The 24,255-nt window shown below is 38.6% G+C and overlaps 5 protein-coding genes across 7 annotated transcripts; 1 reads left to right on the top strand and 4 right to left on the bottom strand.

Annotated features, from left to right (window-relative positions):
- Positions 1-758: 758 nt before the first annotated feature.
- Positions 759-6,465, bottom strand: LOC149932237 (uncharacterized). Its single transcript, XM_090156914.1, has 11 exons — positions 6,175-6,465; positions 5,722-6,113; positions 5,512-5,653; positions 5,241-5,459; positions 5,019-5,180; positions 4,614-4,739; positions 2,940-3,067; positions 1,895-2,063; positions 1,669-1,827; positions 1,422-1,602; positions 759-1,356 (listed from the first exon to the last, which is right to left on the bottom strand). Exons 1-11 carry the CDS (start codon positions 6,433-6,435, stop codon positions 1,277-1,279), a joined length of 2,019 nt encoding a protein of 672 aa, XP_090013040.1. The 5' UTR covers positions 6,436-6,465; the 3' UTR covers positions 759-1,276.
- Positions 1,788-21,982, top strand: LOC149932238 (serine/threonine-protein phosphatase CPPED1-like). 2 transcript variants are annotated; one of them, XM_090156916.1, is made up of 6 exons: positions 1,788-1,831; positions 2,985-3,129; positions 20,609-20,818; positions 20,874-21,103; positions 21,157-21,346; positions 21,411-21,982. In XM_090156916.1, exons 2-6 carry the CDS (start codon positions 3,051-3,053, stop codon positions 21,611-21,613), a joined length of 912 nt encoding a protein of 303 aa, XP_090013042.1. In that variant the 5' UTR covers positions 1,788-1,831; positions 2,985-3,050; the 3' UTR covers positions 21,614-21,982. The 2 variants fall into 2 exon arrangements, with proteins under 2 accessions (XP_090013042.1, XP_090013044.1); XM_090156918.1 differs by lacking the exons at positions 1,788-1,831; positions 2,985-3,129 and adding an exon at positions 20,269-20,405 and having other exon boundaries at positions 21,411-21,981.
- LOC149932239 (sodium/nucleoside cotransporter 2-like) lies at positions 8,600-9,942 on the bottom strand. The gene is made up of 6 exons (XM_090155251.1): positions 9,883-9,942; positions 9,642-9,801; positions 9,269-9,396; positions 9,078-9,205; positions 8,841-9,009; positions 8,600-8,773 (listed from the first exon to the last, which is right to left on the bottom strand). Exons 2-6 carry the CDS (start codon positions 9,739-9,741, stop codon positions 8,600-8,602), a joined length of 699 nt encoding a protein of 232 aa, XP_090011377.1. The 5' UTR covers positions 9,742-9,801; positions 9,883-9,942.
- Positions 12,481-19,684, bottom strand: LOC149932240 (uncharacterized). Of its 2 annotated transcripts, XM_090155806.1 has the most exons (13): positions 19,544-19,684; positions 16,606-16,733; positions 16,279-16,525; positions 14,462-15,091; positions 14,277-14,400; positions 14,078-14,172; positions 13,861-14,022; positions 13,611-13,736; positions 13,419-13,546; positions 13,183-13,351; positions 12,967-13,125; positions 12,715-12,895; positions 12,481-12,656 (listed from the first exon to the last, which is right to left on the bottom strand). In XM_090155806.1, the coding sequence occupies exons 3-13, from the start codon at positions 16,435-16,437 to the stop codon at positions 12,586-12,588; spliced, it is 2,004 nt and encodes a 667-aa protein (XP_090011932.1). In that variant the 5' UTR covers positions 16,438-16,525; positions 16,606-16,733; positions 19,544-19,684; the 3' UTR covers positions 12,481-12,585. The 2 variants fall into 2 exon arrangements, with proteins under 2 accessions (XP_090011932.1, XP_090011931.1); XM_090155805.1 differs by having other exon boundaries at positions 16,279-16,733.
- On the bottom strand, positions 21,630-24,057 carry LOC149932241 (uncharacterized). Its single transcript, XM_090156915.1, has 5 exons — positions 23,861-24,057; positions 23,726-23,794; positions 22,144-23,667; positions 21,936-22,075; positions 21,630-21,867 (listed from the first exon to the last, which is right to left on the bottom strand). The coding sequence occupies exons 1-5, from the start codon at positions 23,975-23,977 to the stop codon at positions 21,723-21,725; spliced, it is 1,995 nt and encodes a 664-aa protein (XP_090013041.1). The 5' UTR covers positions 23,978-24,057; the 3' UTR covers positions 21,630-21,722.
- Between the last annotated feature and the right edge of the window lie 198 nt (positions 24,058-24,255).

A 24,255-nucleotide genomic window follows, 5' to 3' on the forward strand; every position in this document is an offset into this window, starting at 1 on the left:
TATTTTTTAAATTCATAACGTTAGTAAATGAAATAACTAATATATAGTCCTATAAAATCCTATACTTTGAAAAAATAGTTGTAAAGTCCTATATATTTTGAAATATAATCCTATTTTTTATTTAAATTTGAAGATTTAAGTAGGGGCCCTGGGAACAGTATTCCTGAACTGCAGACTATTGGCTTCGGGACTGATTCGTGTTTCAGCAGTACTTACTCAAAAGCATGTACCATCGAAAACCCAGGGCTAAGCTCTCTTAAATTCGACTAGTTAATACGGTCTTTTAGTATGGAATTTCAGACTATTCGTACAACAAGTTCTAAACTGCCCAGACGTTTTGGTGACGTCATAGCTTGGTCCGAATCGGTCCTTTGGACGGTTCCGGACTTACGAATAGTTTTCACCTATTAGCAGCAGCGGGAGCGCAGACTTTGTGTCGCGCTAAAATACGGGCGCCGCCATTTTGGACAAACTATGAACGGCAACACAGTTATCTCGGTTGTTAGTAGAAAGTATACACTCTTTTACGAGCGTATTCCACCCCCCCCCCCTTACAATCTCCCATGTGGCGGCCATGTACTGTATGGACGAATATTCTCCGAAACAGAATATATAAGTTGAAATTTTACAGTATGAAAAGAACCACTTATTATAAGGTATATTTTTGTATATAGCCACGTGAATAGAACATTTTTGAAAATATAGGAATATTATAAATTGAATAATAATACAATATTAGGATATCGTTATTTCGCTTCATAATTTTAAAAAGACTTATTTTCGAAAATATTACCCGATACATCATACAATCATATGTATATAATTAAAATATGAAAAACAACCTTCTCAAAATGGAGAAAGCTCTAGCAGAATCCAGTAGGATGATTGTAACAACTGCGGAGGAATTTTACAAAATCACCACCTACAGTCCCTCTTAAGTGAGCGCGGATGGCGGATATTGTGAGGGGTATATGACGAAGGCGATGTTTTGGCCCAAAGTAAGTCTTTAGAAGGAGATGGATCCTTCTCTCTAACATAAATATTATACGATTTTGGCCACTGTTATTATACTAGCATTGAGAATAACTGCATGCCAGTAGCGTAGGCAGATATGAGGTTTCAGTGTTAAGCCATCCTTTTTTGGCCTTGCTTTGACTGTACTTAATTTTCACCCCTCCGTAATGTTACAAAGTCTGACTCCTCCCGCTGGCACTGGCCTGGACTAATCGCTTTTCTAAGGCTTGGGGTCAATTAATTTTAAAACAACACCTCTACTTTAGAAGAAATAGGCGAGTGTCTTGCCGTCCGGCTCGAACTTCTGTCGTGTTCCGCCCTTTTCCTTGATGGTAAGTGAACCTTGATAGCAGAGCACGGTCAGTTTAATTTATGGTTTCATGAGTGAAGGACAGATGGCGTTATACCTGCGACGCAAGCTGTCATGAAGCAAATGGCGGCACCGGAAATGAGAGATCGAAGAACGATGGACGACAGTTCGGATTTTCGTTGGGGTATCAAAGATCCCAGTGTTCCCAAGGCCATTCCCAGAGAGGATATGTTGTAATATCCACAAATGGCGTAAGTTGCGATGACCGCCGACCGGTGCTGAGAGGGGAATTATTTTTCCAAGTCTATTTAAATTGTAATTGTAGGCTGCTTTTGAAAACCTACCGAAATGACGCTTTTCCTCTGAAAATCCATCAAAATACGGATGGCTGAAGTATTGGAGAAAATGATATTGACTCCCACTAACCACGCAACGGCGCTACAGTCTTGGGGTTCAACTCCCATAATATAAGCCAATGGAAGAAACAGTTTGGAAAGGATCCACTAGGTTTGTTTCGTACGTTAACCTTTTGCCGTAGTATGAGATGAGCTTACGGGGCTCGAGCCTTACCTTCAATGATAAGTTATCCGCGCCGATCAAGGAGCCTAACCAAGTCGGTATGTTGTTGACGAAACTTATAAAACTTCCAAAGGCGACGATAGTGGCGCAAATTCGGGTTAATAAGTGGGCACCCTCGCCGGCACCGACCACGATAGCTTCCAGCATTGAATTGCATTCACTGAAAGCAATCACGAAATAGGAGCTTCAATTGTCTCCTTCTTTTTCTTTTCTCCCCTACGCGCATGCGCGAGTCACGAAATAAAATAGTCACGTGTTTATACTAGTTTTATTTGAGCCTAAAGTAGTAAAGTTTATAGCGCAAGCATTTTTCTTTCAGCTGGCACTTGTGAAATTGAACGAGCCCTTCTATATTGAAATATTAAAGGGATCCATCACTGACAACAGGGGGAGGCATAGGGGTAACATAAAATCCAGACTTGCAGTGTGCTTCAAAACCAGTTTTATTTTTACCCCTATGCCTTCCCCTGTTGTGAGTGAGGGATCCCTTTAAGCAGTGCGTGCTTTAAAATAATACGCTTTTACAAATATGACCTGGCTCCCTGTATTACTACTTCTATTCAAATCGCCGAGCAGGTTTTATTTAAAGGGCCACACCGGCGTTTGAAAAAATTCATCCCGGTTTTACCACATGGTAGCAGATACGACCAATCACATACAGGAAACAAACGGGTGAAATTCCAACGCCGGTGTGTCCGTTTAAGCGTCTATAGGGACTAGTCAGCATGACCACGCCGTACCTTTGACAATGGCCGCCATGCTGGTATTCTTTTTTTCCCTTTGGGAAAAGCATGGGTGGAATATTGATCTACGTCATGCTGCCAAGTCCCTATTAAAGGGGCTCCAAAGTTCGGTGGCAAAAAAAAAAGAAAATTGAGCATGCTTTTCTCCCCCCCCCCCCTCACTCGGCCTTGGCAGAGAGGCGGGCAGAGTCAACCGTAAATTTCGCACTTGACTGACTTTACACACATTTTGCCACCGAACTTTGGAGCCCCTGTAAGCCCGAATTTGTCTGGTAGCGTAAGGCAACAATTACCCCTTGTAAACTCCGATATTCCATATTCTGGTTTTGCTTCGACAGATCGGCGGATAGAACAGCTTGGCAAAGGCGAAACAACCGCTAACTGACAATAAAGATGCCGAAATCATGTCGACTGCATCAATCTACCGGGAAAATACGTTAATTTTGCATTTATTAAAGGGCAACGCAAGTGGCCATGCAGAGGGTAAGTTATCTTATAGATAAAAAGAACGACTGCGCTTGCGCTATCTGCCATAGCCTTTCCCTCTGTAAAAAAAGCAGAACCATTTTTGCCAAATTTATTTTCGAGGTTACCAACAAATCGGATCCTTTATACAAATGTTATAAAACAAAGATATATATTCTTTCTGGGTATAATGATTTGGAAATTGTTAAGGGACACTGTATATAGTGCCAAGTGTGTCAGGCTAGTGGCAGAGATATACCGCGTCCATGGGCCAAATAATGATAAATCCAGGACATGACTCTGGTACCTTCATACGTACTAAATCGGTCGTCCACCAAAAGTAACGGGCGGCCATTTTAGGTGCAAATAAAAAAAATTGGGAGCAAAATCAAGCAGAAATTTCCGGTTTCCCGAACGCCATCTTGTGTTGACTAAGTCGAAATTCGGAAATAAGTGGCGGTTGTAATTCGAAAATCCTGCCATATTGGCCCCTCATTTTTAGATTAATGTTAACGATTCTAGGAAAGTATATGTTTAATATTATATAATTATATATATTATACTAATTATGAACCTAGTACGTAAAAAAAAAGTACTTACATTAATAACCACACTAGATATGATAACTATGAATAAATATTCCAGGATATTTACTACGACGACCACGTGTATTATTTGTATTATTTTTGAAAACTAACCCTAAAAAATTTGCCCCCAAAATGACGTAGGTCTGCGATCGCGCATTTTTCTCAATAGGGGGCAATAGTGGTCGGGTGTTAGCGCTGTTGGACGGGCTTTTCGCATAGAGTCATGTCCTGGATTTATCATTATTTGGCCCATGCCGCGTCCAATTATTGGCCAATTGAAAATATTCAATTGACCAATAATTTTTTCCAAAACATTGTTAAATCGAAAATATCAACGTCAAACTCTCGGAAACTAACCCAGTTCTTTTCTCCATAATAAACAAATTAAGCTAAGCCTAAAATCCTCGGTTCGTTGGTGTTGAGCTAAAAAATCGAAAAATTCGCGAATGAGATCGAAATTTCACTACGTGGCTATACGAAAGAGAATAAGGTTTCCGTGCGGTATAAAATCCTCCTTGGAAAACCAACTTACGACTTGTAGAAGAAAACATAGTTCCGAATGAAGCGCCCCCCTACATGGCCACTTGCGTTGCCCTTTAAAAGGAAACAAATGTGACTTGGGGAAATCTACATGGCAGAACCTACTCAACCTGCACCGAGACATTGGGTCAGAATTTATCGAGGAATTTATATACCAGTGCACTTAGGATATTGTATCAGCCTATATCACCGATAGTCCCATCATAATGCCGTGCGAGAGCTTATACAGCTTCGACGGGTGACTAGTTCCTTTGGCGTTGTACGGCAGCGCCACAAGCCGACTTTCTTTGAAATCAGCCACGTTTTCCCCTTTTAGCCATTTAGGTTTCCCCTCGCCACTCTTGTTGCCCTTTAAGTATTTGAAGGTTATCTTACGCCCTGTTGCATGTAAGCCCCTTGAACGCTCCCCGGGACGTTGGCGAATCCCGCTGCCAAAACCGCGTGTAACTCCGATAAAGTCATGTCGTCCAAGTATGGTTTGATGGTCAAACAAGCCATAGGCTACGAAATATAAAATACATAGCTTTTTACAACGCGTTTTACAACTTGTTCATAGATTATTTGGAAACTATATAGGTATACACTTGGAATGTCCAAGTAAGACTATTTTGGCTCTGATTATTATCATAGAAACGGGTGTAGTTTATAGTCGCTTGATGACTTAGGCGTAAGGTGGTTATTATTATTTATCCAGACACATTCGCAGCATGGTGGTCATTAACCCTTAGTCATTTTAAATGTATACATATATTCCTGATTCCATCTATGACATGGTCGTACCAAACTAAGAGCGATTGAGCAGGCAACCGCCATGGACTCGCAAACGCTGGTGCCCATGATCATCTCCAGAAACCAACCTATCTTGTTTACGACAATCTGCATGATCCCAAAGTGGTAGAATACGCTTATGAACATATTTATGAAGATGATAGACGTTAAAGTCTAAAACAAAAACACTCGTTATATCTTGAGAATTATTAAGGCCATTAAATATGGTTGTACCTGGAAAGCGAATATGTGCTGTTTGGGCCCGTTATCGCTGATATCCCCGGTAACCAAATAGGCAAAGAGGGCTTGCGTTCCGTAATCGGTGTTGCGAAGGAAGATGGTAATCTGCTCCTCTAACACTTCCAAAATGCTACGGCCGAATGTTGATCTTACGAATAACAGGCCAAAAACGTACTGCAGAGCGACTCCCCATAAAACGGGTCTCCATCGCACCTGCAATGACGCTTTTAAGTCCGCGTATACAAGGTCACTTTCAAAACCGTACCTTAGTTCTGTCGGCTGAGAAGACGTAGCCAAATATGAGGACGACGACGACACCTCCGGCGGACATTAGTCTAATTCGGTTTCCCGCGGTATCGATGATTAAAAAAACCGCCAGACACGTGTAAATAGATGCCCAGAAAGCTCTGTGGAAAAAGGATTTATGTATTCTCAACTTTATGATATATACCTTTGTGATCAGTCTTTATCGTACATTCCCAGATAGTAGTACCAAAGGCTTTCTTTGGCCCTTTTGTGGGAGCGTTTCAGTTTCCTTAAAACCGGCCGCAGGATCCTCTTTCGACAGGCGCTGTAATACAGCACGATGGCGTAGACCATGAGGGTGACGAAAACCAGCAAGCGAATGCCCTGATCCGGAAGTCCAACTCCCCATTTGAAGGATATGGAATAACACAAGAAGGCGTTGTACAACAAGAACAGCAAGACGTAGAAAAAGCGCTTGGTGTTCCTCTCGCTTAAGCCGCCGATGAAATGTCGGATCAGGGAACAGTACGACCGAAGAGTTCCGCAGGTTTTTCTTTGGAAGATGCTTTTTCTTCGCGTGATTCGGTTGCTCACCACGTAGATTGACGCTTTACGTTCGCCCTAATGAAGTACCTAACGTTACACTATTCCCACGTTACACAAATAAATTATTTTCCCTTACTGAATGTACGCATCCGTCGAAATTGTTGTAAATGTTGGGGTCTTCGAAATGGGCGATATCTTCGTCGTTGTCGAATTTGTAAGAGTCGTCCGCGAAAAAATATCGGTCCTCTCGTTCCTCGACAGTCCCGTTGAATCGGACGGATAAGGACACTCCCGGTTTTTCTCCCAATTCTGGTGTTCCCACTTGTTCGCAGCCATTGATTATCGTCTCGGGGCTGTCTTCATCCTCGTACGTTTCGCAGTTTGTTCGTTTCGCCATTACTTTATTACGTGGAATTCCGTTTGGAATGGCCACCGAATTGGAAATTCTTCGTCTGCCCTCAATTCCTGGTTCATCCCCGCCCACATCGTCATTTTTTTCAATATAAATATTCATGATTCTTAATTTTTTGTATAAGCGTTATGCAACGTGGTATCTCCATTACTTGTGTCTCGGAAATGACTGTCGTAATATTTGACATTTTCATTCCCGAAACATTATTTGGAGCGTTCTATTTTTAATTCCTGTAAACAACGAATCCTTTTGTTCTCTAAAATCGAAATAGCGGGATTTAATCGAAATTCGTCCGTCAAGGTGAATTTCAATTCCAGCTATTGGCGTCCAGCACGCTCGATTAATTTTAATAAAGTGAATCAAGATTTTAATTATTTGCCTTAGTTTCATTTTACGTCAACTCTTTTCCAACATTGCATAGGGACTTAGTACTTAAATCAAACACCGGTTTGTAAAGAGAGAGAGAGAGAGAGAGAGAGAGAGAGAGAGAGAGAGAGAGAGAGAGAGAGAGAGAGAGAGAGAGAGAGAAAAGCCTCTTTATTGTATAATTTGTAAAATGTTTTGTACAATAGTAACTGGTAATATCAAAAGTCCCTAGGACTTCGTACAAAAAGTCTCGTTCTACTTAGCTTTCGTACATTTAGCCACGCTTCTAGTGCTCGATATCGCTTATTGGGGCACCTAACGATTGATGTACCAATTACCTTCTTATCACTAACAGAGCAAACGACAGTCAATGTCTATTATTCCCATATCTATCAAAGAATCACATTTATTTATATCCCTAACGGATGCGATGGAAATCCAATGTCCAAAGTCTTTACACCCCAACTGCCCAAATGGATTTAGTAATAGCGAAGTCCCCATACTCTATTTTGATCCCCCTAACGATTGATTATATATTTCCGTTACTATAACTAACAGCGCGACTGACAGCTAATGCCAATTTATGTGAGCAAACAACATATTTGTTTTTTTGCAATTTCTCTTAGTCAAAATAATTGTGGTTTATAGATAATAACCACTAATATTTTTGTGGCCCTCAAAATGTTTCAATATTGGCCGCTTTCTTCTGTGTCCTTTCATATTTTTGGCGAATATAATCTTCCCTAATAATGCGTTTGATTTTATGCTTATTTTAAATGAAAAGAAGTGCAGTCCGACCAAAGTCATAAGCACCCTGATGAGAAGAAATAGATGCGGTACACTTGGGAAATGAACCTACCAGGAAGCAGTGGCGTAGCTAGCATGGGTGACACCCGGGGCGGATATAATGGTGCGCTACTTACTAGTGTCTAGTTTGTGTAAGTTTTTTTCACGGTCGGGTGTCACCCCCAAATCACGCCCAAACGGTTGGTACCCGGGGTGGACCGCCCCCGCCCCCCCTAGCTACGCCACTGCCAGGAAGTACCGCCGATTCATCTTTCATTTAAGCGTTTTGGTTCATTAGATAGTGCTTTACAAAATTTGTTTCGTTACTCGTTAATTGTTATAAATAAAATTATAATTAATTTAGAAAAATAATTTTATGATCTCTTGAATTGAATCTTTTTTGCCTTGGCTTTTGGTGTATTTATACGACAAAGGGGACAAAAATGTTGACCCCGGGAGCGATAGAAAGAGCACTTTCCCATGGCTAGTGTGAGTTGTTTTGAAAAACGCCCTATGAACTTTTGATAATATTGATAGCTCCGGATGATGTTATGAAATTTTCACATCCCTATTATTCCGGGGTGTATGTTGTGAGACGTTTCATTGAAAATAATATCCGGTAGCGAAACATCTATATCCTCAATTAAAGAACCTTGAAAAGATTGGGTGGTTAGACTTTAGCCGAGGATAATGGGTTCAAACAAAGATAATAAAAATCTCACGTACGAGGTCTATTTTATCTTTGGTTCAACGATGCCAACTTACCCGCGACGCAGGCTGTCATTAAACAAGAACACATTCCTCCGACCAAAGCTCGTGTGATCATAGTCGAGAACTCTGAGATTCGTTCAGGAACTAGGGTATCTAAGGTTGCGTAAGCCAATCCGATAGAGGACAGATTACAGAATCCGCAAATGGAAAACGTCGCTATCATCTCGGAACGAGGCTGAAGTGTTTTGGAAAAGTGAAAAAGTGGCCGTAGACGTGGTATTATTATTTAATGGGGACCTACATCCAATATTTTAGCGTTCTTCATATCACCCATGATTTTGTAGCCGGCCATGTTAGTGAACAAAGCGTTGACGGCGATTAACCATGCTACTGGATTACAGTCTTTTTTTCTGACTCCAGTCAAATAAGCCACTGGCCAAAAGATTTTAGACAAGAGCCACTGAGTGTAAAACAAAATTATATGAAAGACTGTTGAGTTATTCCTGCGCTGGAGGAACTTAACTTACTTTAGTTGAAAGAAACTCTAGCCCCACCAGACTACCAAACCATCCTGGTAAAAAGTTAATGAAGCTGATGAAAGAGATAAATCCAATGAGATTTCCAGATAGTTTGAGAATGAGAGCCATTCCACGAGTGGCTCCCGTCACCATGGCGTCGATGAAAGAAGTGGTTTCTCTAGAAGTCATTATTATATACGTTTTTCCGGGGATATTAACTCGTAATAAAACATAATGACAATTTACCCTTTGTACACTACGATGTTCCAGAAACGTGTCTTACTCCGCTCTGTTTCCGGGTAGAATATCTTAGAGAACGCCAGAGAGGCCGGCGCTGACAAGATCGATGCGATCATGAGATAATTAGCTCGAGTCTGTAATTGTGGTTTAGACAAATTTATTGACCTGGTCCATTATTTTTTCATTTTCTTTCTTACCCCGAGTCGAATGTAAGCTACAAAAACGTTACAGGCAATGGTGGAAAATCCGCCGGTCAGAACGGCGTGAATTTCCGACATGGTCATGATACCCATGTACGGCTTGATGGTTAAACACGCTTCTGGCACTAATGATTCGAAAAATGACCAACGCGTGCATTTATAGCTCAACATCTACAATACCATTATAAATATCAAGCTAGGTTTCCAAGAGCGCTTGAAATCTTAAAAAAGCTGAGATCGAGCGGTTCTTCGAACTTCGTCTATGGATGTTTGTAAAGTATCACTGACACTCATCGGTAGAAGCTTGCTTTTACATATATCCCAAATACCTTTGGAAACCTAGCTAAATCCTGATTATAATTATTTTTACTTGTCAATATGATGTTAGCAGCAGCGGCCATGCTTTCGCAACAAGTGGTTTTCATGGTTTTTTCCAGTAACCATCCAACCTTCATAATTACATTTTGCATGATCCCATAATGGTAAAGAATAGATACAAACGTACTGACCAACAGAATTACACTGAGATTCTAGTTTCGTAAAAGAGAATCAATGACTGTTTTTTTAAATTCCCCGTGTAGTGATGACGTGGAAGTTGGAATACCATTTACCTTATATATAAAGATGTAATCGCAGGTTTCAAGTTGGTCAATTAGTTCTCCACTGACCAAGTACCCGTATACGGCTGAAGAACCATAATCCACGAATCCCAGGAATTCCACTACCTTGAGGTCGACCAAATTTAACACTTCTTGGCCGAAAGGCCACCTTAAAGTCAGAAGCCCGATTAGGTACTGAATGAAAATTCCCCATATGACTGGGTGCCATTTTATCTATAAAAGTACTCTAATCAGTGAAGAACATTACGACCGATGTTCTAGAAAGAAGTCATATCTACTTTGCTGCGATTGAAGGAAAAGATATAGCCGAATATTACGATACATAAAAGTCCCGCCATAGAGACCAGCCTCAGATTTTGCCCTTTGGCGTCGAATACCAGGAACCCCAACAGTATCCCGTATAGCGCGCACCAGGTCAAACTATGACAATGAGATACCAAATGTATAAGTATATCGCAAAGATCAAATAGCGAATCGAGGCCCTACTTTCCCAGGAATGGTGTTATGTCCGTCTGCACGTTTAGATACTCAGCCACCCCGAATTTCTTTTTGAGCGTACTCCAGGTTGCCCTTAGGACTCGTTTCCTCAACAGAGTGTAGTAGAGAATGGTAGCGTAGGCAATGAACGTCAGCGCGACCAGGAGTCGAACGTCTTTTCCTTTGTCCTCTTGGTTCCAGCTGACACGGACGGCTTCCATCACGTAGGCGTTGTAGGCGATGAAAGAGCCGAAAAACAGGACTAGTTTGACGATGCGGCGTTTGTCGAAATACGTGTAAACCAGTTGTGCACAGATGATCGGACAAGATGAGTAACTCCCCTTCGCATTCACAAAGTATATTGATCCTCGTCGTTTCTCGCCTGACTCCTGCACCAATATCATGGGCGCGTTAATCAAAGACTCGTTTGTACCCGACATGAAACGAAATTAACTTACGATATCTGAGGGTATTGTGTCATTAACGCTGTACTTTTTTGTGTCATCTGAGGTTGCCATCATCTGAAATACGAAACTTATCCGTCTAAGTTATGTTACTATAATGTAGTTATCATCATCTTAAATGCTGTAACGGTAGCCGGCGTAGCCGTACTGGTAACTAGCATCAAACTTTTACACTTAACCAAACGGAAAATGTAAATAGATAAATCACGTTTAAATAATACGTGGTTGACTCTATTTACCAGAATTGAGATAAGCAAGTACACTGATTAACAGAAACTTCAACTAATCAAATTCTAAGTTCCACAACTAAATATTGATGTCTTATTTGGAAAGATAAATTTTAATAATTAATAATTAATAATAATTAATAATTAATTAATATCTTATTTATCAAAATTTTACCGATATTTTCCATTTCGATGGTGGCAATTGAGTATATAGTGACGAACGTTTTCAATTTTCCATTTGTCCTGACGTAGCACGATTAATGGCCTGCGGAACAAATTGGACCAAATACTTCGCAAGACGTGAATAACATCTTTCATAACCATAACAGCTTACATTACCACACCACCATTTATTGTTATTGTGTGTTAAATCCAGTATTAACAAATCATAACGAAAGGTTCCTTTTTTTCGTTTCTGATCCCCCAAATTTACGAGTTTTCGATAAGATTAGTTTTCTTAACCAACCTCCTCATTTAATTTATTTTTAGAATTTTCCATCCAAAGTCGATAAGAGCCGCGTGTTTATTACTAACTAGGTAAATAACTATAAGTAAATATAATGTTTGATTGTACCGCGGCCTATCTTCAATCATCGAAGAATATCTGTCTTCGGTCATGGTCGTGTCGAAATGAATTTTCCGTTGTAGTAGCAAAGTTGCTCAACTAACCAGGTGATATATTCAATGACGTTGAATTGGCAAATATGGCGGGTTTGTAAAAATCGGTTCTTGGCTAAAATTATTTGAGAATAAAGGGTACAGATTTCACGAAAAAATACGCGTTTGGAATCGAAGTGTTCAAATATTTGATATAGGCGAGCGAGAGTACATAATGAAATTAAACAGTAATTTTCGATGGTATTTTAACAGACTGCCTGAAATAAGAAAGCAACTCACGTGATGTCGTGCTAAAGATGCTTCGAACTAGGAAGACTGATACCTAAATTGGCAATGTTGGTTAGCATCATCATTTTTTGAACTTGAAAATGAATTGATAATGGTGTAGAAATGAGTCCAATAACGTTGCGAGTGGAATCTGGGGGACCCTTAATGTAGTTGTAGCTCGTTGTTCTCGCCGGTGAATATGGAAATTGGGCCTTACTTTCTATTTTTGGCCCCCAACATTTGTAATAAAAGTAGAAATACCAGTCATTCTCCCTTGTTTAATTTGTGCGTGTTCACGTTTTTTTCCGTTATCGGTATTCAAAGAACGGTTCGCCAACGTGAATATCGAATTAGTAGGCGAAATATTTTTTGTTGCCCTCGAGATGTTTACGGATAATTTGAATCAACTTTTTTTTTACCGAGACTGCGTGTATAACGTTCTTAGTGATGTAGTGAATATACGTGATTCGCCGCACATATTTTCCAAAGACATTTTACACACTTTATTTATAAATGAAAAATACTAAATTTGCTTTTTATTATATCCTTATAGCGTAATATATAAAACCAGGTACAGCACATATTCCGTTAATCTGTTCAATATTATTTACATATTTTAATCTCCTATAAAGCGTAATTCTTTACGTTAAGGGTAAAATTTGCATCGGTGCCGATGGTGTCACCTGGTGAATAGCTTCGTCTATAAGAGTTCCTGCAAAGATGTGAAATGTTTTAGCTTAAGTATCGTGAACCTCACAAAGATCAATTACCCGCGATGCAGGCAGTCGTAAAGCAAGCGGCGCTCCCGGCGATCATGGCCCTGACTGCCACGCTGGCCATGTCACTTTTTCGCGAAGGGGCGAGCGTGGTCAGCGCGCCCAACATAATTCCGATGGATCCGATGTTGGAAAAGCCGCAGAGAGCAAAAACGGATATAGCCTCCGAACGGGGCTATTTCAAGGATGAATTTCGTAATCATTATAGACATTCGGGAATAAGTTAAAATCTTCACAAATACCGACCGACAATTCTCCATGTTTTTGCATAACGGCTAGTTCCTGATAAGCAACGAACTCGTTGACGATGGTCTTGAGGCCGATAAGTTTTCCCACCTGTTTACATTCCACCCACGGGACTCCCATGATAAAAGCCAGAGGTCGAAACACTTCCGATAAGATCCACTATACAAGTCGAAAGGTGATATTACATTTGCAGAGATTTAAACCATGGAGCAGTACCTCGAATGTTAAGAAATCCCAGCCAACTAGCGAACCGAACCAGGAGAGGTTTGAGTTGAGAAAGTGTACTCCTGCTAAGAAAGCGATCAGATTGGCGGCGATGTTGGCCACCAAGGACACAGCGGATGCCGCTCCGTTGGCTGCGGCCTCAATCGCGTTTCTCTCAACCCTAAAAGACGTAAATGTAAATATTAAGAGAAGTAGAAAGCGTGTACAACGATAACATAGGTACAGACCCCTTCTCGACGGCGATGTCTTCGCTTTTGGTTTTACTGACTTCGGTTTCCGGATAAAACAACTTGGCGAAACCTAAAGCAGCGGGAGCCGACATGACTGATGCTGACAGCAAATGACTAGGATTGACCTGTGAGAATATTTTCCCATTAGTATTTGCAAGAATGGTATTTGGTATAGATTATTTGGAGTACTCCAAAATTAATGTAGGCTGCCAACACCGAACCAGCCACTGTAGCGAAACCACCCGTCATGACGGCGTGAAGTTCTGATTTCGTCATGGATGCCAAATAAGGTTTGATCATTAGCGGAGCTTCTGTCTATAAATCATAGAATAAACTATAAATTTCACCTTGCTACGTAAATTAACCTTTTTTTTTAAACGTCGTGATTTCTGGACAGTATTGCGAATGTCAAATGGAAGGTATTCACGGTTAAACTCACCATTCCTAGGAAAATATTCGCGGCAGCGTTGGTGCTTTCGCATGCCGTGGTTCCGACTGTGGATTGCAAGAACCAGCCGACTTTCATGACCAGGATTTGCATAACTCCGTAATAGTACAGAATAGATATCACGAAAGAAAAAAAAATGACGGTGCTTAAAACCTGTGAAAAAATTTCATTAGTGTTTGATGGAACATTACATCGAGAATAAACAAACCTTGAAAGCGAATATGGGCAGTTGATCAGGGAGTCCTTGAAGTTTACCCGTAACCAAATAACCGAACACGAAACCTGATCCTTGGTCGGTGAAATCTATTGTTATTGTAATATATTTATAAAAAAAATATTATTTAATAAACTGTAGGCTGGTATGGAGTTTCATACGTAAGAGATACGTAAAGTTTTGTAAAATTTACCCAAAAAGTCTTTTGTCTTGATTCCCAAACAGTCGAAGAAATCTTGTCCAACCTTCCATCGAAGAACAACCAGACCCAGAAGGAACTGCAAGAGAAGTCCCCACAGAACGTGCCTCCAAATAATCTACGGGAGAGGAAACTTTATAATGTTAACCGAGTGGAGACGTTGTTGGTATTTTAGTAACCTTTCTGGGATGGGCGGAGAAAATGTATCCGAAAGCGATAATGATGACCAGTCCGCCGGCGGAAATTAACCTGGACTTGTTGTCTATGGAGTCGTATATGAGAAAGGCAAGAATGGCAACTCCCAAAGCCAGCCAAACGGAAACGGAAAATCTTCGGTGCCTCACCGCTTTCATTAGAAAGCCAGTTTGGGCGGAGAGCCCCTTGAGAGTCGGTTTGAGGAGGTATTTTTTCAGGAGCACGTAGTAGATGATGAAGAAATAAGTGACGGCGGTTATGAGGACGAGGAACTTGATGCCTTCGCACCAAGTTTTGGTCACAGTCCATTTCAAGTGGATGGCGAAACACAAATAAATATTGTACAAGACGAAACCGCAGAACGTTAGCACGCTCTTTATGATCGTTCGGTGTTTCCGGTAGAAACCAGCCACAGACATTTCCACGAAGGTCAACGCCCGCGAAACCACGTTATTCCCGCGATCGTTGTTTTCTCTTTCGTGATCTTCTCCACTACCCTCGCGCGAACTATTATCTTCTTCAATCCTGGCAGGAAGTTGTCCCTCCGCCATCTCGTCCATCCCCTCCGTTAGTGTGATCGATTCATCCGCGTGGAATTTCTTGCCATTATCGCCCTTAATAGGAAATTAATTTGTTAGTAAGAAACAATAACAGTAAGCAACTTTAGCTCTAAAACTAGTCCTTTTCATAGTACCTGATAAATTAATAAATCGTTACCCGTAATGTCATTAAAATATAATTTCGTTTCTGCCAATTAATTCATGGTCTCCAAATAATTTCGACTGTGGTTACGTTTTGTAAAATCTAAAAGCATTTACCCTTTGAACCTAAGATTGTATTTAGCTTATTTAGTTTAGTTCAAGAACAAAGATTGTTTTTATCGTTATTCGAATTTTCTCCCCTCTCTTCCGTAGGTTATCCTGTGTTTCTGCTATCAAACATTTTTCTAAGTCAAGTAGAAAAGCATTCTAGTTTTAAGTCAGCAAATATTAGCATTAATTTTTCTTAATCTATTTTATTATCTATACAGGTTGTCTTCATTTGATCGGCCCAGGCATTTTTCTCAAAAACTATACCTTCTAGAAATGTGAAATTTTCGAAATGTACTCTCTCGGTGGAGAACGTTGTTATTTGTGAATTTCAGAAAAATCGTGAAATTTGTCACGGTTTTAGTATTTGTAGTTTTAGAACGCTAGGGGGTAGATGAAAAGCTTCAATTAGTAAGTTGTAGAGCACACTCGAAAACCTTTAATGGAGTTGGTGTGGTCAAAATCGTACATTTTGCCACTGAAATAATACACTCTTTTTTGAGGTCTTTTCGACCCCTCTTTTTGGCCGCCCGCTAGTCGGCCATTACCTGGAACCACCGGTGGGGGGTCTAAGCTCGGGTCTTTGGTCCCAGGATATGGAGAATGGGGGTTAAGGGGGGTAAACTCAACATGAACGCGCCCAGCAAAATTCCCAAAAAACGAGTGTATAGGTCATGAAAGATAACAAGTTGGTACTACCCAAATGTTTTTACGCCTCATGTTATTGTAATGATTGTCTGTGCAAAATGAACATGTTTTGAGCCAAATCATTGTTTTACCTTTACAAATTAAGTGTTAGAACAAGTGCAATTTTATAAGGAATTACAGTAGGACCCCGCACACGTTTTCTAGGGACGAAAAGTTGGTGTTTTTTATTCATGTATTTCTGGCCGAAGTATATAGATAATAAAATAGATTAAGAAAAATTAATACTAATATTTTCTGATTTTTTGATAAGGCCAAAACTAAAATTCAATAAAAATAGCGCATACCAATACGATGTCGTTAATGAATACGGGATTGACGTAAGCCTCGTGGTCCATTTTAATCGTGATTCCATCCTCCGACTCGATTTCCTCCGGAACCCGTTCTTTTTGATCGGAGTCGGGCTCTGTGCCGTGCTGTTCTTCGTTCTGAACTTTCTCGACCATTCCGCTTCCGGTAAAGCGTGATACTTTGCCGTTGACAATTGATCCTTAACAGACCAAAGTGGTTCCATGATGAATATGCATCTTTAACCTTGGTTTATTGAAATATTTAAAATCACCGAAGTTTCCCTTTTTGATAGAGATTATATTTTAACAAGATAGGAAACTGACGAGGTGAATTTCAACGAGTCGCAAAAACGGGAAAAGCGTTCTGAATCCGTAAAAAAATGAGTAGAGGCCCTTCTGTTCGCTGATGCCTTTCAACTGGAACAAGGACAGTCCCCCACAAATAATATCTTCTTAAATAGAAGGTAACAAACGTAAAGGCTTGTCTTCGCTATTGCGCTTCTTTGGCGTTATCTTTAAGACTTAAACAATCCTCGCATTCTTTCGTTTCGAGGTACGAGATTGGGTAAAAAGTGAAAAAAATAAACAATCATTATCTTTCGGTCTTCAGTCGAGAGTCATTTCAAATGTCTACACGCTAAAGCTTTTATCAGTGCAGTCATGCGTTGCTAACATAAGGGCAATTTAAAGAAATAATTCCTGTTAGGATATGGAAAATTTCCCTAGAATGTATTTTCTAAATGGTGGGGTGTTTTTTTTCTGTTTTCTGCGAATTAGCCTCGGCTGCTTTTATTGTAATTTCTGCGGGCCGTGCGTTGGATGGTGAAATAGTTGATTTTGTGTTGATAATCCAGGAGCCACTAAGGGTTTAATGCCACTTTTAAGTGCAAAAGGTTTCATGCCATTTTTTTAGTGCGAAAGGTTCCATGCCAATTTTGAGTGCAAAAGGTTTCCGAGTGGTTTTTAGGGGGAAAATGGCGGTGTTTTTGAAAAAAAAAGTCTTATGAGTGCCAGCCTGGGCATTTAGCCACCAGAGGCCATTAAAATTTAAAATGGTTGCTCTAAGCCAAACACTTGCAATATAAAATGCAATAAATTGAAATATTGATTCTAGGTGAAACAATGGCTCTGACTTGTGAGTGCGACAAAAATATTTTTTATAGTGGCAATTTGACCGTTTGGCCACCAGATGGCGTAGAATGTCAAAATGGCCATTACAGCAGAAACATATGCAAATATTAAGTGCAATAAATTCAAGTGGCGCTAATTAAGTGTGTTAAAAATAGTCAAAATTTTTCCAAATTGGGCCTTTAGCCACCATACAAGGATAAAAGTACTGATAATAGTGGAACACTAAGAATAGCTTTAGCAGCTCAAAGCAAGTGGCAATTCCCACTAAAGCTAAACTTGAAAATCTTGTCACTAAGTTTCCTCCTTCAGCTTCAAAACGGTACCCTTTATGTACGATAAACGAAAGTAGGCTTAATAACTTTGGTAAATTTTCATTAAATATTAAATGTGACCACAGAGTTCGAAATCTTTTTCGATACTTAAGTTAAATTATATGGGATTTTTTGAAAGAGGGCGATGTTAATTTTAAATTTACAAATGAATTTGAAAAAACTGCCTTTGCCCGAAAATAGGTATTGATCCAGGAATGTTACCTCCATCATTATCATATAGTAGTATTTCTATAATTTTGTTCTTTTTAAGTGATTAGTGCAAACAGATTTGAAATTGTGTGCCTAAAAATATTTTCTATCAGTTACGTTAACCTATTTAAAACCATGAATGCGTCTTATAATATAAAACATTTTGAAAATCTACGAACACATTTAAGTTTGTTTCAAATTTAACAAAATTTTTTTGCCACCTTTCGTTTATCGTACATAATGGGTTTTGATAAGTACTCCCCCCCGGAGGCTGAATTAGGAAACTAATGGTATCAATGACAAAATTTTCCAGATTAGCTTCAGTGGGAATTGCCACTTGCTTTAAGTTGCTAAAGCTATTCTTAGTGATCCTCCATTAGCTGTAATTTTATCCTTAAACGCCCAATTTGGAAAATGTAGGACTATTTTTTAACACACTCAGCGCCAAACGGTTAAATTGGCACCATAAATAATATTTTGCCACACTCAGCGCCCATTTTTTTAAATTTATTGTAGGGATGCACCGATATATCGGTAACCGATATATCGGCCGATATATCGGCTAATTTTTCAAATATCGGTATCGGCCAATATCGGCTTAAGCGAGGCCGATATTAGCCGATACTTCTGGTATTAGAAAAATATTTTCAGGAAAAACTTTAAAAAAAGGCGATACTCAACTAACTAATTAATGGAAAACATTTATTGCCACAACCTTACATTTCCTTTTAAAAAGGCCAGTTGATCGCTGTTGTAGGAAATAATTATTCGCGTCCAAAACGGTCAGGAATCATAAGTGGTTTTTCGACTCCAAAAGCCATAGATCATATCATTTTTTAACAGGTGGTTACGAGAGTAAACAAAAAAGCATAATATTGTGATAGGTAACTTTGTTAATATCGGCCGATATATCGGCTATTCTAGGCCGATAAAATCGGCCGATATTATCGGCCACGATTAGCCGATATATCGGCTGCACCCATATCGGTGCATCCCTAATTTATTGCAATAGACGCTTCAATAAATCATCCTCCAAGGAAACCGCCAAGAAGTAATATTTCCGAGAGCCAGGACATGCAAGTCAGTTTATATAGTGCTTGTTAAAATAATGGAAATTTTTCACCTTTACGGCAGCAATAGGTAGCTATTAAAATATACATTGACCATTTCATATTTTGAAAGTATCTAAGCAAAGTTATCTAAAGCTCGTGAAAGCTTCCTAAAGATTTTGCAATGTTTCATATCAATCCTTTAAATCGCTGAATTTGTCAGTTTGAGACCATTTTCCGTTTGGGTGTCTAGACATAAATATATTTTTATTTTAGTTCTTGGAGCTAAAGTAGTTAATAAATACTTAACCTTTAGTGGCGAATCACGTTACTAGCTAGAAATTCCAGCAGACTTTTGATAAAAAATAAACTTTTGTAAATTTCGACTTAAAGGGTAACCGGATTCGACATTTGTTTTTTATTGACCGAAAATTCAACTATGATATTCTCCAAATATGAAAATTTAGTTCACGCTCTAAATAAAATATGACCCCATTTTGACAAGCACGGCAAAATGATCCTTTCCTCCTAATTTCGTAGATATTTAATTACGCAACTTACCAACGCTGATTTTGTTCCGCCAGTTGTGTAAAATTATTAATTTTCCAGAAGTTAAAACGACTACCTGAATACCTTGAAATTTAATATACAATTGCGATTTTTTTTTAGCGAATTTTCAGTTCTCTTATGTATAGTCAAAGTTTTACCGCTCTTCAGCGAGAAAACGCGATTCTACCTCAATTGTTACGCTGTTCATGCTCTGCCAAAATGATTACCTCTCTCGAATATAGGAGCGTTTCAACAGGTAGCTTTTAAAATATTCCTACTGGGTAGATGAGACTAAACCGGATGGGGAAGTTACGTAACCCAAGTGACGTTCCCCGGCTTGGCTGCGAGAACGTTTGTAATAAAAAAATGTTTAAATTTCCTTGTGTCTAGTATAAATTGTAATGTAAAACGTATATTCGCGTCAGAATCGAGTTTTTCATCGCTTCTGAGAAATTGACGACATAATTTATCGACTTTTTTTATGAAAGTATACCCGGCTATTATTTTCAAAATAACTATCTGAAACTATTTCAAATACATTTACAATTTTCTTTGGTATAATATACATTTAGGATAAAAAAATTGTCAGCTGGAGAAGCGGAAATTAAGCTTGGTACGACAATTTCGACATTTAAAATTCCCTCAATTTCATCGGCCAATCGCTGGGCCAATCGGAGTGTTCAAGTACCTCGTACTTTTTATTTTATCTCAGAGTTTATTGGGCGTTTAGACGTCTTGTCGAACGGAAGCTACTTCTCCCATTAAAATTTATTGGGCGTTAAGATTTGGGATACGTTTTCAAATATGTCGAACTCCGAAGTTGTAGAATTAAGAATCAAAGCTAGGAACAGAACAATTTCTGCTTTTGACAATGGTATCTTTCTTTTCAATTATTAATATTTGAGAAATAGCTTTTTTTTCGCCAAGGGTTAGCGGGTATAACTCAAGTAGTCAAGTTAATTTTAGCGCCTGTTATGAATTGCCCAAGGAATGTGATGATTTTAGCAAAAAATATTATTTTTCCCTTACTAAAGTAAACTAGCCACGGAAATTTACAGTACACGTGTGTTTGTTTAGAGAAAGAGAAACCTTGGAGCGGACCTTTCATTTTCATCCACGCTGCTGATACACAGTTTGGAATGATAAGTACCTATATTGAAGAAAAGGTTGATCCAGGTTGGGAAGAAGAAATTGCATTGACAAGTCAGGCTGTTGAAGCTGCTAATTGCATGAATCCCAAACCCCGTTTTTTTGTTGTTTGTGGTGATTTGGTCGATGCCTTCCCAGGTACATCCTAATGTAGTGTAGTAATCCCATGATCTAAAAAGCTCTTATTTGTCAGGTATCCCTCACAAAGACGCCCAGATCAGGGATTTCAAGAAAGTATTCCACAATTTGGACCCTGAAATCCCTTTGATATGTATTTGCGGTAATCATGATATTGGAAACACCCCTACACCGGAAACTATTAAAGATTTTCAGGATAAATTTGGGGATGATTATTTTTCTTTCGTGTGTGGAGGTGTTAAATTTATTGTATTAAATTCCCAATATTATGAAGATTTTAGTCAGGTACATTTTAAATATCATTAAGTTATAAACGTTTTATATAAAATTTAATTTAGGTTATCGAATTGGCTGTTGAACAAGAAAAGTGGCTTGATAACGAACTTGAAGCCGCTAAAGGGCAATATAAATACATTGTATTATTTCAACATATTCCATGGTTTTTAGAATCTGCAGATGAAGATAAGCAGTATTTTAATATAGAAAAAGAGTTAAGAATGAAAATGCTTAAAAAATTTCGAGATTTTGGTAAGTTAACTAATGCTGTAAAACCTAAACCTTTAGTTAATATGCTTATATAATTGACATTTAGGAGTAACAGGCATTTTTTGCGGCCATTATCACCGTAATGCGGGAGGTTTTTATGAAAACATGGAATTAGTCATTACATCCGCCATTGGTGCGCAACTGGGGATGGATAAATCGGGAATGAGGGTTGTACGGGTTTTAGAAGATGCAATTAAACATGATTATTATGATTTTGAGCATATGCCTCACAATGTGCCTTTCGAGTAATTTAAGAGTCTTTAAGATATCTTAGAAATTATATTTTCTTAAATGATGGTATCAATTGCAATTGTATTAATTGCTTAGTTTTTGGCACATTATGCAATAAAAATATTTATCAATCCTGCACAATAATTTCTATGTTCAAACTTTGTGAGCAAGCTTCATCAAGCTCGCAGGAATTGGGATCAAACTGAGCCGATGAAATCCCTTCAATAGATGAAATTAGATCGTCCAATCTCATAGAGGTCTGAAATTCGACCCTGAATATATAAAAAATTGGACTATAAGAAAAATCCTAAATTTTTAATATAAATTTGTAAGTATTTACCGAGCATGTGCTGTAAAACTATCTCTGACACATTCCAAAGAAAATTTATTCACTTTGCCAAATTCAGATAAAAAGGTAAATAAATTGACTTTACACCTTTCATTAACTATATTTCGAAGTTCCAATTTTTTCACCACAGGCTAGAAAAATTTTAAATTTGTATATAATATTTCAGATTTATAGTTTTTATACACTAAAAAAACCTTACCACTTTGTACTGATTCAAAAATGAGGTAGCTTCATTAGAGTCAGAACTCGAATTGTTCGAATGTGATTCGGTGGCTGAATTACTTTTTGCCATCCTCAATATAGAGCCAATATCTTTCAAACTGGGTTTGCTGTCCAAAAAATCATTGATTTCAGATCTTGCCTTTGATGAATCATTTACGGGTTCCTCGCTACCTAGTTTAGGAAACTCCTTTTCACTATCTAGTTTAGGGTTTGATAAGGGCCTGCGGTATTTGCTTAGGGGAGATAAATGATGTGGGCTGGGTGTGCGGGTACATTCAAAATATGGCTGGCGAGACTGTGCCAACATATTTTTGTCATCTGAAGATCCAGAATCAGGTATGGATTTTACTTTCTTAGCGTGGCTTCGACTTTTTTTGTGAGAAGCCCCATTAAACCTTTTTTCTTTCTGAATAGCTCCTCCAGTATTATTATTTCTATTGGATGAAACGCCATTTGAAGGAACTTTGACCCCTTTGATATTTCCTTTAAATCCTCTTGAAAAATTAATACTTTCGGAAGAATCATGGTGCGTTTTATATAGAAGCTTCCTTTGAACTGCCATATCCAAGATATCCGGTTCTTCAGAGGTAGGTGATGAGGAGTCTGGCAGTGGACTTTCAATTGGAGTTATTTGGCAATGTTTATCTAAATCACCAGCTTTATTTGTATGAGATATTGCAAAGTTGTTATCTATACTTTCTAATAGTACTTTTGGATCTGATTGGATATCTATTGGTTCTAAAGCACTAGCAATTTCTGAAACTTTAATATTAAATTTTAAATCGATTGCATCTTGTTTTGAGGGTAGATGACTAATGTTTGTTGCAGTAGTATTTTCAACTTTGCTAAACAGAAAGGAATCTTGTTGAAATCCAGAACATTCGGCAACACTATCATTATTAGTTTCTTCATAGTGTTTTGTTTCAATTGTGGCTTCAGAATTAGTACTAAATGTGTTGTAGGTTTCATAAAAAGTTGAGCCTTCCGTATTCTTCTCCAACACATTTTGGCTAATTATAGGGTCTTCTTCTTGGCATTCTAGTTCTCCTAATATGATAGTAGGTGACTCCAAAATATTTCCATCAACAACTTCAAATGGTGAACCGAGAGATTCTTCTTCTGAAGCTAATTTAGTTTGAGCTGCATCAGTTTTTTCCAAACAAATTTTCTGGTCATTACTCAGTACATCAGATTTTTCAATCAATGTAATAGACAAGGAATCATCAGAATCCCGAGAAAAGACAGAAATTGGTCTTGAAAAGTTTTCTTCACTACTAAATTTATTGGAAACGGTTGCTTCTTTTTCCAATTTTTCATCAACCAGAATAATTGCGTTTTGATGATTTTTGGTCTCACTACTTATGTCTTTGGCTTCGTTATTTTCAGGAACATTTACATTGATTGAAGTGACTTCATCATCTCTGAAGTCTGAATTAATCGTGCTCTCCACCTCAGCATTATCTAGTATATCTATTGAATGATTGTTGTTTGGAGAAATAATCTAAAATAAATTCAAATGTCAATGATGTTGTGATATTTAACAAGTTTTATTTCTCTACTTTTAATCCTCGACCACGTCCTCTTCCAGTTGCCTTATTTCGTTGTTCAGGTTTTAACCAAGGTGGAGGCTTCAAAAATACTTCAAATTTAAAAAATACATATGAATATCACTTTAGAAGAAACAATAAACTTACAGGAATCAAGTGTATATTCTGTCTAATTTTAGAAAACATTTCCTCAAATTCCATTTCGGAGACCCTCGGAAGCCCTCTCCCAATAGTTTTATACCACTCTATCTTCATATTAGCCATTAAATTTATCGTTGATTTAAACTATCAATGATCTTCCATGCTTTAAAAACATCGAAAAACTACAATCTCTGTTCTAACTTCAGCCCGCAAAAAACGACGATGGCCCTAAAGGCAGTGTCTATTCTCACGTCCCCCGTGAAAATAGTCATCAGGCTATTCTCACGTCCCCCGTGAAAATAGTCATCAGGCTATTCTCACGGGGGGCGTGAAAATAGTCATCAGGCTATTCTCACGGGGGCGTGAAAATAGTCATCAGGCTATTCTCACGGGGGACGTGA

Source organism: Leiobunum rupestre, chromosome 8 (assembly GCF_980474605.1).
Source record: "Leiobunum rupestre chromosome 8, qqLeiRupe1.1.hap1, whole genome shotgun sequence".
Taxonomy (NCBI): Eukaryota; Metazoa; Arthropoda; class Arachnida; order Opiliones; family Sclerosomatidae; genus Leiobunum; species Leiobunum rupestre.

Coding starts and splice junctions, on each gene's coding strand:
- LOC149932241 (XM_090156915.1), bottom strand. CDS start 23,977: ATGGCTAATATGAAGATAGAGTGGTATAAAACTATTGGGAGAGGGCTT. Junction 23,795..23,860: donor AGAATATACACTTGATTCCT/GTAAGTTTATTG, acceptor GTATTTTTGAAG/CCTCCACCTTGGTTAAAACC. Junction 22,076..22,143: donor TTTTGAATCAGTACAAAGTG/GTAAGGTTTTTT, acceptor AAATTTTTCTAG/CCTGTGGTGAAAAAATTGGA.
- LOC149932238 (XM_090156916.1), top strand. CDS start 3,051: ATGTCGACTGCATCAATCTACCGGGAAAATACGTTAATTTTGCATTTA. Junction 21,104..21,156: donor ATTATGAAGATTTTAGTCAG/GTACATTTTAAA, acceptor AATTTAATTTAG/GTTATCGAATTGGCTGTTGA. Junction 21,347..21,410: donor TAAAAAATTTCGAGATTTTG/GTAAGTTAACTA, acceptor ATTGACATTTAG/GAGTAACAGGCATTTTTTGC.
- LOC149932239 (XM_090155251.1), bottom strand. CDS start 9,741: ATGCAAAATGTAATTATGAAGGTTGGATGGTTACTGGAAAAAACCATG. Junction 9,206..9,268: donor TAGCTTACATTCGACTCGGG/GTAAGAAAGAAA, acceptor CCACAATTACAG/ACTCGAGCTAATTATCTCAT. Junction 9,010..9,077: donor AACATCGTAGTGTACAAAGG/GTAAATTGTCAT, acceptor AATGACTTCTAG/AGAAACCACTTCTTTCATCG.
- LOC149932237 (XM_090156914.1), bottom strand. CDS start 6,435: ATGGCGAAACGAACAAACTGCGAAACGTACGAGGATGAAGACAGCCCC. Junction 5,654..5,721: donor TGGTACTACTATCTGGGAAT/GTACGATAAAGA, acceptor CTTTTTCCACAG/AGCTTTCTGGGCATCTATTT. Junction 1,603..1,668: donor AGAGGAAAAGCGTCATTTCG/GTAGGTTTTCAA, acceptor TTCCCCTCTCAG/CACCGGTCGGCGGTCATCGC.
- LOC149932240 (XM_090155806.1), bottom strand. CDS start 16,437: ATGGTCGAGAAAGTTCAGAACGAAGAACAGCACGGCACAGAGCCCGAC. Junction 14,173..14,276: donor CAAGACAAAAGACTTTTTGG/GTAAATTTTACA, acceptor CAATAACAATAG/ATTTCACCGACCAAGGATCA. Junction 14,023..14,077: donor TGCCCATATTCGCTTTCAAG/GTTTGTTTATTC, acceptor ATTTTTTCACAG/GTTTTAAGCACCGTCATTTT.